Source organism: Myxocyprinus asiaticus, chromosome 14, assembly GCF_019703515.2.
Source record: "Myxocyprinus asiaticus isolate MX2 ecotype Aquarium Trade chromosome 14, UBuf_Myxa_2, whole genome shotgun sequence".
NCBI lineage: Eukaryota > Metazoa > Chordata > Actinopteri > Cypriniformes > Catostomidae > Myxocyprinus > Myxocyprinus asiaticus.
The window spans coordinates 9,741,920-9,756,891 of NC_059357.1; the positions used below are offsets into that span (position 1 = coordinate 9,741,920).

Below are 14,972 nucleotides of genomic sequence, written 5' to 3' on the forward strand. Positions count from 1 at the left end.
ATCAGACTTGCTAAATTGTAGCTGTGAGAATTATACTTATAAGCAATTTATTTCTTTTTCAGGGATTTTGTCTTCATTTAGAGAATATCATTTGGTTGTGAAAAGCATTTCTCCTAAAGTGCTTCATCTTGTGAAAGCACAATTCATGTACAATTCTGTAGTTGGGTAGGTTCCAAAACTTTGAATTGGAGGTATTAACATCTTGGATAAGAAATGTAGTAATTTTCACATCACAAAATGTCTCACACAAGATTTGAGTTGTTCCCCGAAAGCACTTGTGCAGTGGAATCAAAATGTTCCTATGATTTTAAGATTTGGTCTGAGATTAATCAATTTTTCTGCCCAATAAGGTAAAGGAAATTAATTTTAATGTGTTGTATAGATATTATCCCTGCAATGCTTTCCTTAATACATTTAAGGTAGACATACTCTTTTTGTAATCTTGAATTGGAAACTTTTATCAATTTATTTTGCACCTGTAACTACTCTAAAGAGTTCTGGACCCAGGTATCTATGCTAATATTTTATGCATTTCATAAAATAATTGCAATAAAGGACACCATGATCCTGTTCTTGGACTGTAAGTAACACTGGCTCTCCCATAATGGATGACACTCTAAAATTAATAACTCTTCTTGGGAAATATAATTTGCATAAAGCTAAGGTAATGTCTATTAAACCCTGTTTTAAGTTATTTTGCATAGATTTTAAAATGTTTTACGACTCAGTGAATGCATTGACCAGTAATGAGAAATCAACTAAAACATCACTTCTATTGAAAAAAAAAAAAAGTCATTTGTTTAATTGAATTTGACACTGTATGTCAAACAAAAGATGTAAAATACTCAAGGGAAAAAAAAAAAAAAAAAATATATATATATATATATATATATATATACACACACACACACACATACACTTTTTTTTTTTTTTTTGTCAAAATAATATTTGTATGCAAATTGTGAAGATCTGTTTCGTATCCATCAGTATGTAATATACATGTCTGTTTGTTTCTTGTGAAATAAATACATTAAAATTAAAATAAATGTTTTAAGCCTCGTCTTGTGAACCGTTTCCTGACATAGGCGGGATTTCCACCTAGAGCAGCTAATGAACACAGGGGACACGGGATGCGCTTCGTGACTTTCCCGGGAATTAGAAAAACCTTCTTCCTCAAACCCTTTACACCAATCAATGAGATGCCGCCTTCTTGACAACGCGCACGATTGGGTATATTATATTTCTTGACATACCTTATAGCCAATCAGAGAAGGCAAGCGTGACCACCTGTCCAATCAGCATTGAGGACGTAGTTCCAAAGCTTATAAATAACAAGGTGACAGTTTTCCACGGCGTACTCATTGCCAGTGTCCGCAAGCCCTTGTGAGCTGTATCCAATAGGTAAGTCACGGTTCTCTGCGTTCTTGTTTAGAGACAGAAGGGGCTGAAAAATCTTCTTTAAAACTAGAAATGTACGGCAGTTTCTTATCCAGCTCAGATGATTGCAGCTCTTGGCTGCCATTCAGAGAAGCGCATTGCTAAAGCTCCGCTTGCCACTTGTCAAAGTCATTTCAAATGTATGAATGATTCCGTCTACGAGCACGTCCCTGCACGCACAGCTGAAGTTACCAGTAAACGACGCAAACGGGGTTTTTTTACTTAGCGATTTACTATTGCATCTCATATGTACGAAAGTTTTATTCTCGTATTGCTTGGGTGGCACTTGCAAAATGTCTGACTCGCACTGGGCCCGAAGCAGCCTGGACGCTCGCGCTGCACCTAAACCAGACTAGTGCAAATGTTTTAATGTTGCCAAGGGCATGCAGGTGCAACCCTTGTCATTGCTATAAGACCGTTCATATGTTGAGTTTCAATAATGTACCAAAGGGCCCATTGGTGACCTTCACTCTCGATCCCGACTGTGCTAGTCCTTATGCTTGTGGGAGGACCGAGTTAAACACATTTGGCATAGGGCTGAGGATGATCATACAACATATTAGTGCCTTTCTGGATTCTTTCTGAATGACCGTACTCTAATGACTTGTGTATATTATATAATGAGCAAACAGCACGGAGCAAGAGCCTTATGCTCTGCCTGTTCAAAAGGTTATGCAAAGGGCATCCTGGCATGTACATATCACTTAATCAAGTGCTAAAGTTTTGTATCAGATTAAGTGTACATTTTGAATATTTGCATGAATTTCCTCATCCTTTAAAGTGTCCTTTAAAAACGGACAGTTTAACAGCCTCACTGTGTCTAATTGGTTCATGCTTATGGGCCACAAATTTTGTGTATCCTGTTTCAGAGACAAATTTGGATGATCAAGTGTGTAGCACATCCTTCTCTAGTCTTAACATGGCCTTTATTCTGCCATGTGTTTGACCACTGACCTGGAGGGGCTGAGCTCCCGGCTGTAGGCAGTTTTCCATCCTTTGGTTGGAGGCTCTTTTGCTAAAGCTGATTGCTATAGCCTCACATGCACCTGTAGTCTAAATAAAACATACAGACCATCTGTCATTTGATTTGGCTTTAGTTGGGATACTGTGGATGTACAAACCCCTTTACATCCCAGTCTTGATACACTGCTATTTTGTATATCTCTAAATGGGCCAGTTATAGTCTCTGTGATTAAGCAATTGGAAGCTGATTGGATTGGAACTGATAGCATGATTGGCTATTAATTCAATTGGAAGTCTCTTCAAGTGTTGAGTGAGTTGTAATCTTTTCCAATCTACCCATGTACATGAGTTTTAATGGCAGGGAAAAGTTGCACAGAATGCAGTGTTTCCCAAAGGATTTTGTGAGACTGTGGTGGGTTGACCTCGGACCTTCTAGGGGGGTCTGGGGGCATGCTCCCCCATAAGAAAATGTTGTACATTTTCAAGTTAAATGCATCAATCTGGTGCACTCTTAGAGCAAAATTAAGAGGCTAGAACTATGAAGAACATTGTGCTCTTGTAAACAATTTTGTGCTCTAGTATTAATTTAATCATAAACACATTGGTTGCAGGGCTTGACATTAAGCATTGTCATATCATGTGCTTGTCCTCCGGACAAGTAAATTGTCATTCACTTGTCCGAGTAAAAAAAAAGTTACTTGTCTGGATTGAAAAAAGGACATTTAATTCACAGGCTCAAGTAACATGTCAAAGTTTATGTTGTATATTTTTCAAAAATTATGACCGATGCCCAACCTAATAGCGTATCTATGCAATCAACTAAATTCTCTGCAACAGAAATGTTAACTGCACTGGGTAGGAGAGGAAGCTATTGTCATATGATAATTATTTATTATTATTTTAATAATTATACAATGGATTACTTTCAACAGCAGAATAAGAATATTAACTTTCTAATAAGTGACACAGCCTAGGCTATCACAAAGATAGCCGGTTATTTATATTTTTTTATTGATTTTAATCAGTCTGCTTGTCTGGTGGGGAAAGTAAAATTCTCTTTCACTTGCCCCTTCAAAAATCCACTTGTCCTGGACAACCAGACAAGTGTTAATGTCGAGCCCTTGGTTGTATAGATATGAATGGTGATGACACGGCAAAAAGTTACACCCACAAAGCATGGTAAACAAGATTGAGTTTAACACAGTTCACAAATGGTCAAAATGCAAAATCAATTAGAGCATACATTTGAGCCATAAAAGAAAGTAAGCAAAAGTGGTTACTAGTGTTGAACGTGCTGCTCAAATGCTGAAAATAGTTATGTTGTCAGAGCCGCTGGTAATAACATTAACATTAGCTAATGTTAGATTAATGTTAATTATCAATGGTAACGTTATCTGCATGCTGTCGTACATTGATAATGATAAAATTGTGTGTAGACTAGCGGATACTGTAATGTTAGTTAACGTTACTTGCCAAACAAACAATGTTTTGAGGGGGACGGACGGACGGACGGACAGACTGAGAGTGAGAGATGCTTTGCCGAAGCAACAGCATAAAACGCAACGTTAGAGATCTTATGTTATTATGAGAAGGGTAAAAATATTTTCGGTTCATTATGAAACTGTGGCGGGACAAATTATAATTAAAGTAAGTAATTAATGGGAAAAGCTGGCATGGGACCAACTTTGGTTCTCTTTACCATTCTTTCACCTGTCTAACCTTTTTTTTTTTTTTCTCTCTCCACAGGCTACAAACATGTATGCATGTGCTAAGTTTGTCACCTCACCTGCTGTGGTACGTATTCAAGCTCTACTAACACTATCACACTCCATTGCCTGTCTCGGAAAAGGATTTTTATTATGTTCTCAAATCAAAATCAAATCAAATCCCTTTATTGTCACTCAACCATATACACGAGTGCAACAGTGGGTGAAAGTCTTGGGTGCAGTTCCAAGCGACATAGCAGTATGACAATTACAATTAACATCTGATTTACACAACACAATTTACACATCTTGTTACACAACACAAATATGATACACCTAATAATATCCAATATACAGTATACACAAAATAAGAAGACTGTATACAATAAAAAGTGTAATCAGTGGAAATAAATATGAAGTGTTGTGTTGACATCCAGCTGTCGGTTGATAGTCGGTTGCCAGTGTGTTATTAAGAGAAGTATAAAATGTGAGTCCAGTCTGAGGCTTTTAAAGTGCGGTGCTGATATATGTATCGTGAGCGATCAAGAGTTCAAAAGTCTGATTGCTTGGGGGAAGAAGCTGTCATGAAGTCGGCTGGTGCGGGTCCTGATGCTGCGATACCGCCTGCCTGAATGTAGCAGTGAGAGCAGCCCATGGCTCGGGTGTCTGGAGTCTCTGATGATCCTCAGTGCTTTTTTTCACACAGCGCCTGGTATAGATGTCCTGGAGGGAGGGAAGCTCACCTGATGATGTATCTGGCAGTTCGCACCACCCTTTCCAGGACTTTGCGGTTGAGGGCGGTGCTTTTGCCGTACCAGGCAGTGATGCAGCCAGTCCGGATGCTCTCTTCAGTGCTGGTGTAGAACCGTGTGAGGATGTGGTGGTTTATTCCAACCTTCCTCAGCCGTCTCAGGAAGAAGATAACGGCCTCAGTGTGGACAGACCATGTGAGTTCCTCAGTGATGTGGACACCGAGGAACTTGAAGCTGCTGACTCTCTCCACCAGTGCGCCATTGATGGTGATGGGGCTGTGTTCTCTGTCTTTTCTCCTGAAGTCCACCACAAGCTCCTTGGTCTTATTGACATTGAGGGAGAGGTTGTGCTCCTGACACCAGCGTATCAGTGTGCACCTCCTCTTTGTAGGTTTCATCATTGTCTGATCAGACCTACTACTGTCGTATCATCAGCAAACTTAATGATGGCATTGGAGCTGTGTGTTGCCACACAGTCATGTGTACAGGGAATACAGGAGTGGGCTGAGAACACAGCCCTGTGGGGCTCCAGTGTTGAGGGTCAGTGATGAGATGTTGCTGCCCATTCTAACCACCTGGCGTCTGCTTGACAGGAAGTCCAGGATCCAGCTGCACAGCGAGCTGTTTAAGCCCAGAGCCTGGAGTTTCATGTCAATCTTGGAGGACACTATGGTGTTGAATGCTGATCTGTAGTCTACAAACAACATTCTCACATATGCATTACTTTTTTCCAGGTGGGAGAGAGCAGTGTGTAGTGTATATGCAAAGGCATCATCAGTGGAGCGGTTGTTGTGGTAAGCAAACTGCAGTGAGGCAGGCAGCACAGAGCAGATGTAATCTCTGATTAGCCTCGCATTTGCTGATGATGGGGGTCAGAGCAACAGGACGCCAGTTATTTAAGCAAGTGATTTTGGATCGCTTTGGTACAGGCACAATGGTGGATGTTTTAAAGCATGTGGGGACTACAGACAAGGAGAGGGAAAGGTTTAAAATATCTGTAAAAACACCAGCCAGTTGGTTCACGCACGCTCTGATGTGCCCCAGAATGCCGTCTGGACCTGCGGCTTTACAGATATTCACCCATCAGAAGGATCGGGTTACGTCCACTACAGAGACAGAGAGTGAAATAACCTTTGTAGCTTCGGCCACGGGAGCTCTCTCCGCAAGGGTGGTGGTGGTGCCCTCAAAACAAGCATTAAAATGTAATAAGCTCATCCAGGAGAGAAGCAGCGGTGTTCACTGTGGAGTTTTTATTCCCTTTGAAGTCTGTGATGACATTAATTCCCTGCCACATGCTTCTAGAGTCTGTAGTGTTGAACTGTCCTTCAATCTTGTCCCTGTACTGGCGTTTGGCTGCTCTGATAGTTTCGCGGAGGGCATAACTGGTTTGTTTATGCTCCTCTACGTTCCCAGATTTAAAAGCAGAGGTCCGTGCATTAAGTGCTGCACGAACATCGCTATTAATCCACGGTTTCTGGTTAGGGTAGATCGGTATTGTTTTGGTCGGCACTACATCTATGCACTTCCTGATGAAACGCGTTACGCCATCAGCGTAGACCTCGATGTCGTGATCCGAGGAGGACCGGAACATCTCCCAGTCCACGTGATCATAACAGTCCTGTAGCATAGAATCTGATTGGTCTGACCAGCACTGGATCGTTCTGAGGGCGGGTGCTTCCCGTTTCAGTTTCTGCCTGTAAATGGGCAGAAGGAGAACGGACGAGTGGTCCGATTTGCCAAATGGTGGGCGGGGGAGGGATTTGTAGACATCCCAGAAGGGAGAGTAGCAATGGTCCAAAACCCGGTCCCATCATGTGTTGCATCTGATATGTTGGTAGGATTTTGGTGCTATTGACTTGAAGTTGGCTTTGTTAAAGTCCCGGGTCACAATGAACGCTGCCTCGGGGTGCGCGGTTTCCTGCTCCCTTATACTCCCATACGGTTCCTTGAGTGCCCAGTCTATGTCTGCTTGTGGGGGGATGTGCACAGCTGTGATGATGACCGCTGCGAGTTCCCTCTGTAGCCAGAATGGTCGACACAAAGCATGAGAAATTCCAGATCAGGAGAGCAGAAAGACTTGATAGAATGTATGTTCCTCTGATCACACCAGGATTTGTTGATCATAAAACATACACCACCACCTCTGCTTTTACCAGAGAGGTCTTTCGCTCTGTCTGAACCCCATGGGTTCGATGGCTGAGTCTGGAATCTCCGCAGACATCCAAGTTTCTGTAAGGCAGATAATGCAGCAGTCTCTCGTTGGATAGAGATCCATGCTCTCAGCTCACAGAGCTTGTTGTCCAGAGACTGAACATTTGCCAGTAGAATGCTGGGTAGCGGGGGTCAATTTGTGCGACGTCTTAGTCTGACGAGAGGTATTAAAGTCCAGTTTTCGGTGTGCTATTGTAGAACCAATGTCCAAAAATGTTTGTCTGTTGTAGACAACAATAAGGCAGATGACATTCAAGACAAAAAAACACAAGTATTGTAGACTAAACAAACAAAAAACTGCAACACTGGGTCGGAGCTCGCAGCGCAGCAGCCATACTTGGCACCATCTAGTTAAAGCGTCTTGTTGCATGTGCATTTAATTACTTGTACTATTTTAAAATGTATACAATTGTGAAGCTATGCCACTTGCTTTGCTGCATCACTTTGACTTTGAACAAGCTACATGTGTACTTTTTGTATGTTTTAATATTAAAAAAAAACGTTAATTTATGGTTTAAAACAATGTAGCTATCTCGTTATGGATATGCATCATGTATTGGTTCTATTCTGAAAGTCTGTTCTCTTTCCTCAGCTCCGTGGAGGGTCCAGGGTTTTGGCCCGGCCTGTTTCAGTGTCTGTGTTCAACAGACCTGAAGTAAGAAGTGAACAGGTAAAAATGTGCTTTCCATGATGCTCTAGTAGTCTTATCACTTTCACATGGATTCAGATGCATGCATTATTCCCTTCCCCAATTTCTGGAAAATCAATAAATTAGTTTTTATTTAACCATATTGTAAAGCCTATTTTTTTGGATAATCCAGTCAGTAAATTAAATACTTTATAAATGAACTTTTCTCTTTAGACTTTAGAATTTACTCTCTATTTGGAGCTTGACAAACATTTATTTTCAATATCAAACATAATTTAACAGAATTTTAGTAAGGTTGATGTGTAGTTTAAAACCCCTTTTTTGGTACATGACATGGTCTTGTAGCTATTTACCTCATCAGTGGTGGTTTAAATGTTGGCTGTATAGCTGTTTTTGACTTCCTCCATAGTGCTTTAGGTAAAAAAAAAAAAGTTTTTCAAGCCAACAACTGTTCAGCCAGCCTGACGAAAACAGTTTTGCATGCTTAAGATAATTACGGTAACCTGAAGGACGAACATAGAGATGTTCTCTGACCATTTTTTCATTGAGTTGGCCTCTTAAGTCTTCACATAATAACAATATGATTCATAAAATTGATTATGCCAGTTTTTGTACTTTTGTAACTGACCAGGGCAAGTGGAGTTATTTTGGCCCGTATATGGCTCATATGGGGAGGATTTTCTCACTATACATTACATAATTTGTAATATTCAAACTTAACAATTTTACAACAATCTCCCCTAAATCTCACGGGGCTACTTAATTCTTACCTCGTTTTATTTAGATGGAATGTCTTAAAAATATGTAGCCTACATTTTGACCTTCAGTCACTTGTTTTCCAGCAAAACATGATGCAATCTTGTGCTGACTTACATTTGTTGTTCTTTGCAGATACCTTTAACAAATAATTTAACAGGTAGTTAAAGGGCGGTTCACCCAATTACTCACCCTTAAGCCCATATGAATGTGTGTTCCTCAGAAGAGTGAAGAGATTTTAGTCAATGTTAGTCATCATTCACTGTCACTGCGTCTTTTTCCATTCAATCTAATTGAGTGGTGACTGAAACTAACATTCTCCCTAACATCTCCTTTTGAGTTTCACGGAAGAAAGTTGAACAGGTTTGCAACATGAGGGCAAGTTATGATGACAGTTTCGTTTTTGGTTGAACTGTCCCGTTTCTCACTAGTTACATTAAAGGTGCACTCAGTAACTTTTGTCTTTGTGTCATATTTGACTTGCACTGACACCTAGCAGCTTGAATGCAGTATCGTTTAAAATCAGTGATTCCTTTTCAGATGCCATTGTAGAAATTTTGTATTCAGATTTAATCAGTGAGTGAAAGTGGCAAATAACAGGACGGTTACTGAGATTAAGCGAGTAGTATTCGACTGTGATTCTAACATGGCAGCCCCCTTCGCCAGTGCTAGGCACACATCCAAATTGAAATGCGTAGTTTTAGAATTAGAATGTGCGTGTTTTTCTTATTCAATGAATATTCGAATTTCACATTTTTATTTGACAGCCATAAAGTCTTTAGGATTTTAAAAATTACTGAGTGCACCTTTTGTGCTGAATCCCACACTGCATTTTACACCCTGCAGATTACGTTATAACAGCCTATAATAATGAATATTCAAAACACTGGAACAATGAGACCCAATGCAGCAGCCAATCTGATGAGTACTCGAGTAGACGAAATGACCAAAAAAAAAGTTTGATATAGTCTCTGGGTTCTTTTCTCCTGACCCGAAGTGTCTTAGCCCATTGATTTTGATTGGGACCAGTTCTTTTTTTTGTTTGTTTTTTTTTTTGTTTTAGGGAGTTTAAGTATAGATTATATTGACATGGGCTCATTAATGCACATTTTCAAGAGCGTGGAGGTTTTTTAATTTGGTGCTACTCTTGCATATAAACGATAATTTTTCCTTTACTTTTTTAGGCAGCCCTGTTGCCAGTCAGTCAAGCTTCCCTTCTTAATGTAACCCGGGGGTTCCAGACCAGCGCTGTATCCAGAGATATCGACACGGCAGCTAAGTTTATTGGTGCTGGTGCAGCCACAGTGGGTGTTGCCGGATCAGGAGCTGGAATTGGAACAGTGTTCGGCAGCCTCATTATTGGCTATGCTAGGTAATTTTAAAGTTTGAGGTTGAAAAATAAGGCATAAGGGAAATGCTTCCCACAATGGCAGATGATCTAGATCAGTGGTTCTCAGCTGGGTTTGCTTCAGGACTCAGATTTATCATTGGACATCAAGTGGCAACCCAACACAGTAAAAAATACGTAACCTCTATTTAATGTATCTGGGTAATTTTGCTCATCTACCCGCAACAGGTGGGCGACTTGTAAGATGTCTCGGAGTGACGCATGACAAGAAATGCTGTTAGTCACAAAGACATGTGCTTGAAGAAACTCTAACACATTTTTAACAACAAACAAAAGAAAAGCTGTCAGTGCTTGTCTGATTCGCTGTTTGTTCAGAGGCGTGCAGCACGAGCCTGTCTTGTGGAACAAGTGCCTGTAAAGAGTTTTTACTCTCTCCATTTCATTCATCTGAAAACTGTTTGCTAGAATAAGGTCGTCTATGAGAATGCTGCAAATTATCTCCGATCATCTCAGGAGGTGCTGTGAGTTTAGTTTGCATTATTTCCACTCGGTTGGCATGCATTGTGAACGCAAGTCTGCAGGTTCAGTAATGTATATCTTTGTATTAAAGAAACAAAGACAACAAGGATTAAATCAAAGTAATGCAAGACACGTTCACCTTGAACCTAAAATGTAGTTATTTTCTTTAGGCAGCATTAACTGTATTACCAAAATGCAATACAAACACAAATTCAATAAGAACACACATTTTGCAGCATTATTTTGGGAACACAAGGGTATTTATTAGGCTTATTTATTATGATTATTATTGTCTTTTACATTTATAATTGTCTTTAGTTTTTAATCTGTAGGCTATTAGTAATTTTCCACCTGTTGTCATTGACGGATGCTTGCGTGATGGCAATAGGAGCCGTTGGGGGTGGTAAATGTTTGGATTTGGGGAGGTGGTTGATCACTTTGTTTTATTGCTTTTTTTTTTTTCCGTTTATTTTAAAGTGCAATTTGAATTTAGAAATGTTTTTTGTTTCAATAAAATATTTTTTTTTTAAAGCAAAATCAATAAAGCAAAAAAAAAAATCACCTCCCCTCGCAGGGGGGTTGACGATGTAATCGGATATCGCAATATTTTTTAACCGATTATCACTAAAATATTTGTTACATATTGCCCAGGCCTAGTTTCAAAGTGTTTTATATGGTTTTACCGCATGTATATGTAAGTGCCGCTTTCACAACTGTCACGTCTGTAACAACAGTTTGTCCTCGATGTGAGAACGAGAAAGAAACATTTAATATTACATGTTCTTAGGAGTTCCAACCCTCCTACATTCTGTGGCTATCATTATTTCTGGATTGTGCATTTGAATTGTTTTTACAAAGTGTATTGATAATTAATTAAATGAACCAACGGTTTTTAAATTTGCCGTTTTCATGCTGAAAACCGATTTGCTGGTGGTTTTAATTTGGTCAATAATTGGCCGATACATCAGTGCATCCCTAATTCAAGCAGAACATGCTGTATATTATAGAGGAGGAAAACTTTATCTTTGAAGTCCAAACTTAATGTTCTTGCCCTTATATTTACAGTGCATTGTTTTAAAAGCACAGGTAAGACCATGGCTGGCTCATTACTGTGGTTAGGTCAATGTTGTTGGTCTTTCTTATAAATAATTTTACAGTATATGTTTTGAAACAAATAGTAGCCTAAACACATTTAGAAACTTTAACTACAACTGCCACAGTTGTAATGAAAATGAGGTCCAATAGATTTAGTATAACATTTGTCAAAATACCACAGTTACTGTTACTATTGTAAAAATGTCATTTTAATTATAGTAAGCGTAATGTGCAATATGAAAAACCTTTATTTTGGCACATAGTGTTGTCTATTTTCCTCGTCAGTTGCTGTTTAGAATGTCAGGGCTGCCGAACGTGAGATGAATGTCATTAAATTTCCCTCGGCGGTCCAAAATTCCACTTGGAATTTAATTGAGGAAGGACCTTGGCACTGTTCTTTCCCTGCGCTCCGTGACCCACTAGTTGAGAAACACTGATCTAGATGCCAGACAATAATAAATAAGAGTGTAAAATGCAATGCAGGTATTTGCATTGGTACAGCAGTTCTGTGTAGGAGTTAATAGTGGTTTATAAAGTAATGTTGGCAAATGATACCGGGTACTGTTTTGTCACTGAGAGTCCTCTGCATCTTTGAATGCGGTTGTCTTTTGTTGCATTTCACATACTGTAAGTTGACCAAAGTTTTAAACTAATATCTAAAATGAGCTTTCTTTGATTGCAAGGAAAAAGGCTTTGATCCCAGTGGCTGTTAATTGGGGGTGTGGGGGTGTGGGAGTGGGTTTTTTTTTTTTTTTTTGCAGTAGGATGCAAGAAATGTTTGCTTTCTTTGTTTTACATACATGTAGCTAATTGTTAATTATCTTTTCATTAACAGGAACCCATCCCTGAAACAGCAGCTTTTCTCTTATGCCATTTTGGGCTTTGCTTTGTCTGAGGCCATGGGTCTGTTCTGTCTGATGGTGGCGTTCCTCATCCTGTTCGCCATGTGATTTAGACGTCTGTTCTTCTCCCACACTGTCAACTCTGGAGACCGGAGCTATGACGCACAGCTTATGCCGTGGCATTGCCATTCCAACAAGAAACTCTCCCTTTTTATGTTCCCCTGTACCATTTTTCTCGTTCCGAAAGTTTTATGTAAGAACTCACTTCACATAAGACATTTGAATAAATGGTTGAAATCTGTTTTATCTGGCTGTAGTGTTTTCCTGCTATAAGGATTTGAGGGGGTAGAGGAGGTCTGAGGTTTGATGTGACTGTGTAGCAATGAGACTGATATTGGTATCCTGACAAAGTTAATCAGTGAGTTATACCTCTGTAAAACATTGTCAAAATCAAATGATTTGTATACAAAGCAAGGCAGTTCTCTTAGATGTAGGATTTTTTTTATTTTTTTTTTTTTTAAATGAACAATCTTCTTTAGACTTCAGATGCTGATTCGTTTTGCTCTTAAATCTACCCAATTTTGTTAATCTAATGTGCTTATCAAGTGCGCAATACACTCGCAAGAAGTGTCCCTTTGGGGTGACCAGTGTGCCTTTCTCTGATACAATGTTGATGGGGGTATGGTAGTCCACAAGTCGCCTCTTTCAGGGTTTGGAACTTCTGACCTTAAAATGATCAACTCTATATATTTTAAGCACCAACATACTGCCACTCCCACAATTCAATAGTAATAAGGTAAGTTGACATGTCCTGCGTTGTGATATGCTGTATTTAATCTAAAACTATTTGCTAAATATAATATTTCACACATTGGGAACTCTAGTCCTCGCAATTCGGTTTCATTTTGAACATCTCCAGCTCTGTGTTAAAGGGATAGTTCTCCCAAAAACAAAGTTGTTTTTTTATTTTTTATAAATACTCGCCCTCATGCTATCTTGGAAGTGTATGACTTTCTTTAGCAGAACACAAAAAGAATATTTCTGCTGTGCAGGTCCATACAATGCAAGTGAATAATGACCAGACCATTCAAGCTCCAAAAATCACACAAAGGCAGCATGAAAGTAATCTATATGACTCCAGTGGTTAAATCCATGTCTTCAGAAGCTACAGTATATAATAGGTGTGGGTGAGAAACCGATGTGAAAGTGGAGATTTATAGTAAAAAATAAAGGGGACTGATAAATTGATCCGTTTCTCATCCAAAGTGATTGCATCGCTTCAGTAGACATAAATATTAATTTGAATTTTCATTTTTCATTTCATTTCATCAGCCACTGGAGGTCACTACGTTACAGATTGTATGTTGAACTGTAGGCTACAACCAACGCTTATAAATAGCCTACATTATTTAAAAGGTAAAGTGTGTAATTTCTGCACAATTATTTTCAAGACGCTTTCTGAAAACGCCTCCTGTCTTCCATAGATCAAATAAACACAGTCCTACACCCAACTCACTCCATTGATCGAGCCAATGGGTGCATCTCAATCTGTTCCCTAGTTCAGTAGTCAGGGCACAGATCAGTGAGTCAGCCATTTTTAGGTCTCATTAGCAAAATCGTTCCAGTGCACTGAAATGTTCGCTCCCTAAAAAAAATCCAAAAATGCACCGTAAAAACCAGGGAGCATCGTTGCTAAATACTGTGCCCTTTAAGTGGACACAGAAATATTGTAATTACGAGTTCCGAGCACATGAATGACCCAGCAAAGTCGGAAGTTCAAGTGGGAAACTCTGAATTCTAGATGATACCCAAGTTGCCGAGATGGGAGGAGTCATAACTTTCAACATGGCGGAGGAGATTATGGTTTCTGTAGTGAATGACTGGTTTTATTTATTTTTCTAAATATAGCTAATTGTTAACGCTTGCGGTTTCGGTCATATTCATTTATGTATATCAGCAACCATTCGATGCATTTTGTAAATTTTTACACTGAAAATAGCTTGTATTTGACCAAAATTCCATTATCGTCAGCAAGCTAACTGAGTAATGTTTTATGCTGTCAAAAAAGTTCCTCGAAAAATACTGTATGAATGAACCTGGCATCGTCCATGTTTCCTGTTCTTTCCAACAGCAAAGCACTTGAATGCGACACTCATAATTACCACTTCAGAAGTGGGAAGTAGGATAATTCCAATAGCACATGAAGGCAGCATACACTGATCAGCCACAACATTAAAACCACTGACAGGTGAAGTGAATAACATTTACTATCTCGTTACAGTGGCACCTGTCAAGGGGTGGGATATCTTAGGCAGCAAGTGAACAGTCAGTTCTTGAATTTCATGTGTTGGAAGCAGGAAAAATGGGCAAGCGTAAGGATCTGAGCGACTTTGACAAGGGCCAAACTGTGACGGCTAGAGGACTGGATGAGAGCATCTCCAAAATGGCAGGTCTTGTGGGGTGTTCCCAGTATGCTATGGTTAGTACCAAGGAAGGAGAACCGGTGACAGGGTCATGGGTACCCAAAGCTCATTGATGCATGTGGGGAGCGAAGGCTAGCCCATCTACTCCGATCCTACAGAAGAGCTACTGTAGCACAAATTGCTGGAAAAACGTAATGCTGGCCATGATAGAAAGGAATCAGAACACGCAGTGCATCACAGCTTGCTGTATGGGGCTGCATAAACGCAGACC

At 39.7% G+C, this 14,972-nt stretch overlaps 1 protein-coding gene across 1 annotated transcript; it reads left to right on the forward strand.

Annotated features, from left to right (window-relative positions):
* Positions 1 to 1,296: 1,296 nt before the first annotated feature.
* Positions 1,297 to 12,579, forward strand: LOC127451427 (ATP synthase F(0) complex subunit C3, mitochondrial-like). The gene is made up of 5 exons (XM_051716142.1): positions 1,297 to 1,401; positions 4,147 to 4,194; positions 7,662 to 7,739; positions 9,659 to 9,846; positions 12,272 to 12,579. Exons 2-5 carry the CDS (start codon positions 4,156 to 4,158, stop codon positions 12,384 to 12,386), a joined length of 420 nt encoding a protein of 139 aa, XP_051572102.1. The 5' UTR covers positions 1,297 to 1,401; positions 4,147 to 4,155; the 3' UTR covers positions 12,387 to 12,579.
* The last annotated feature ends 2,393 nt before the right edge of the window (positions 12,580 to 14,972 follow it).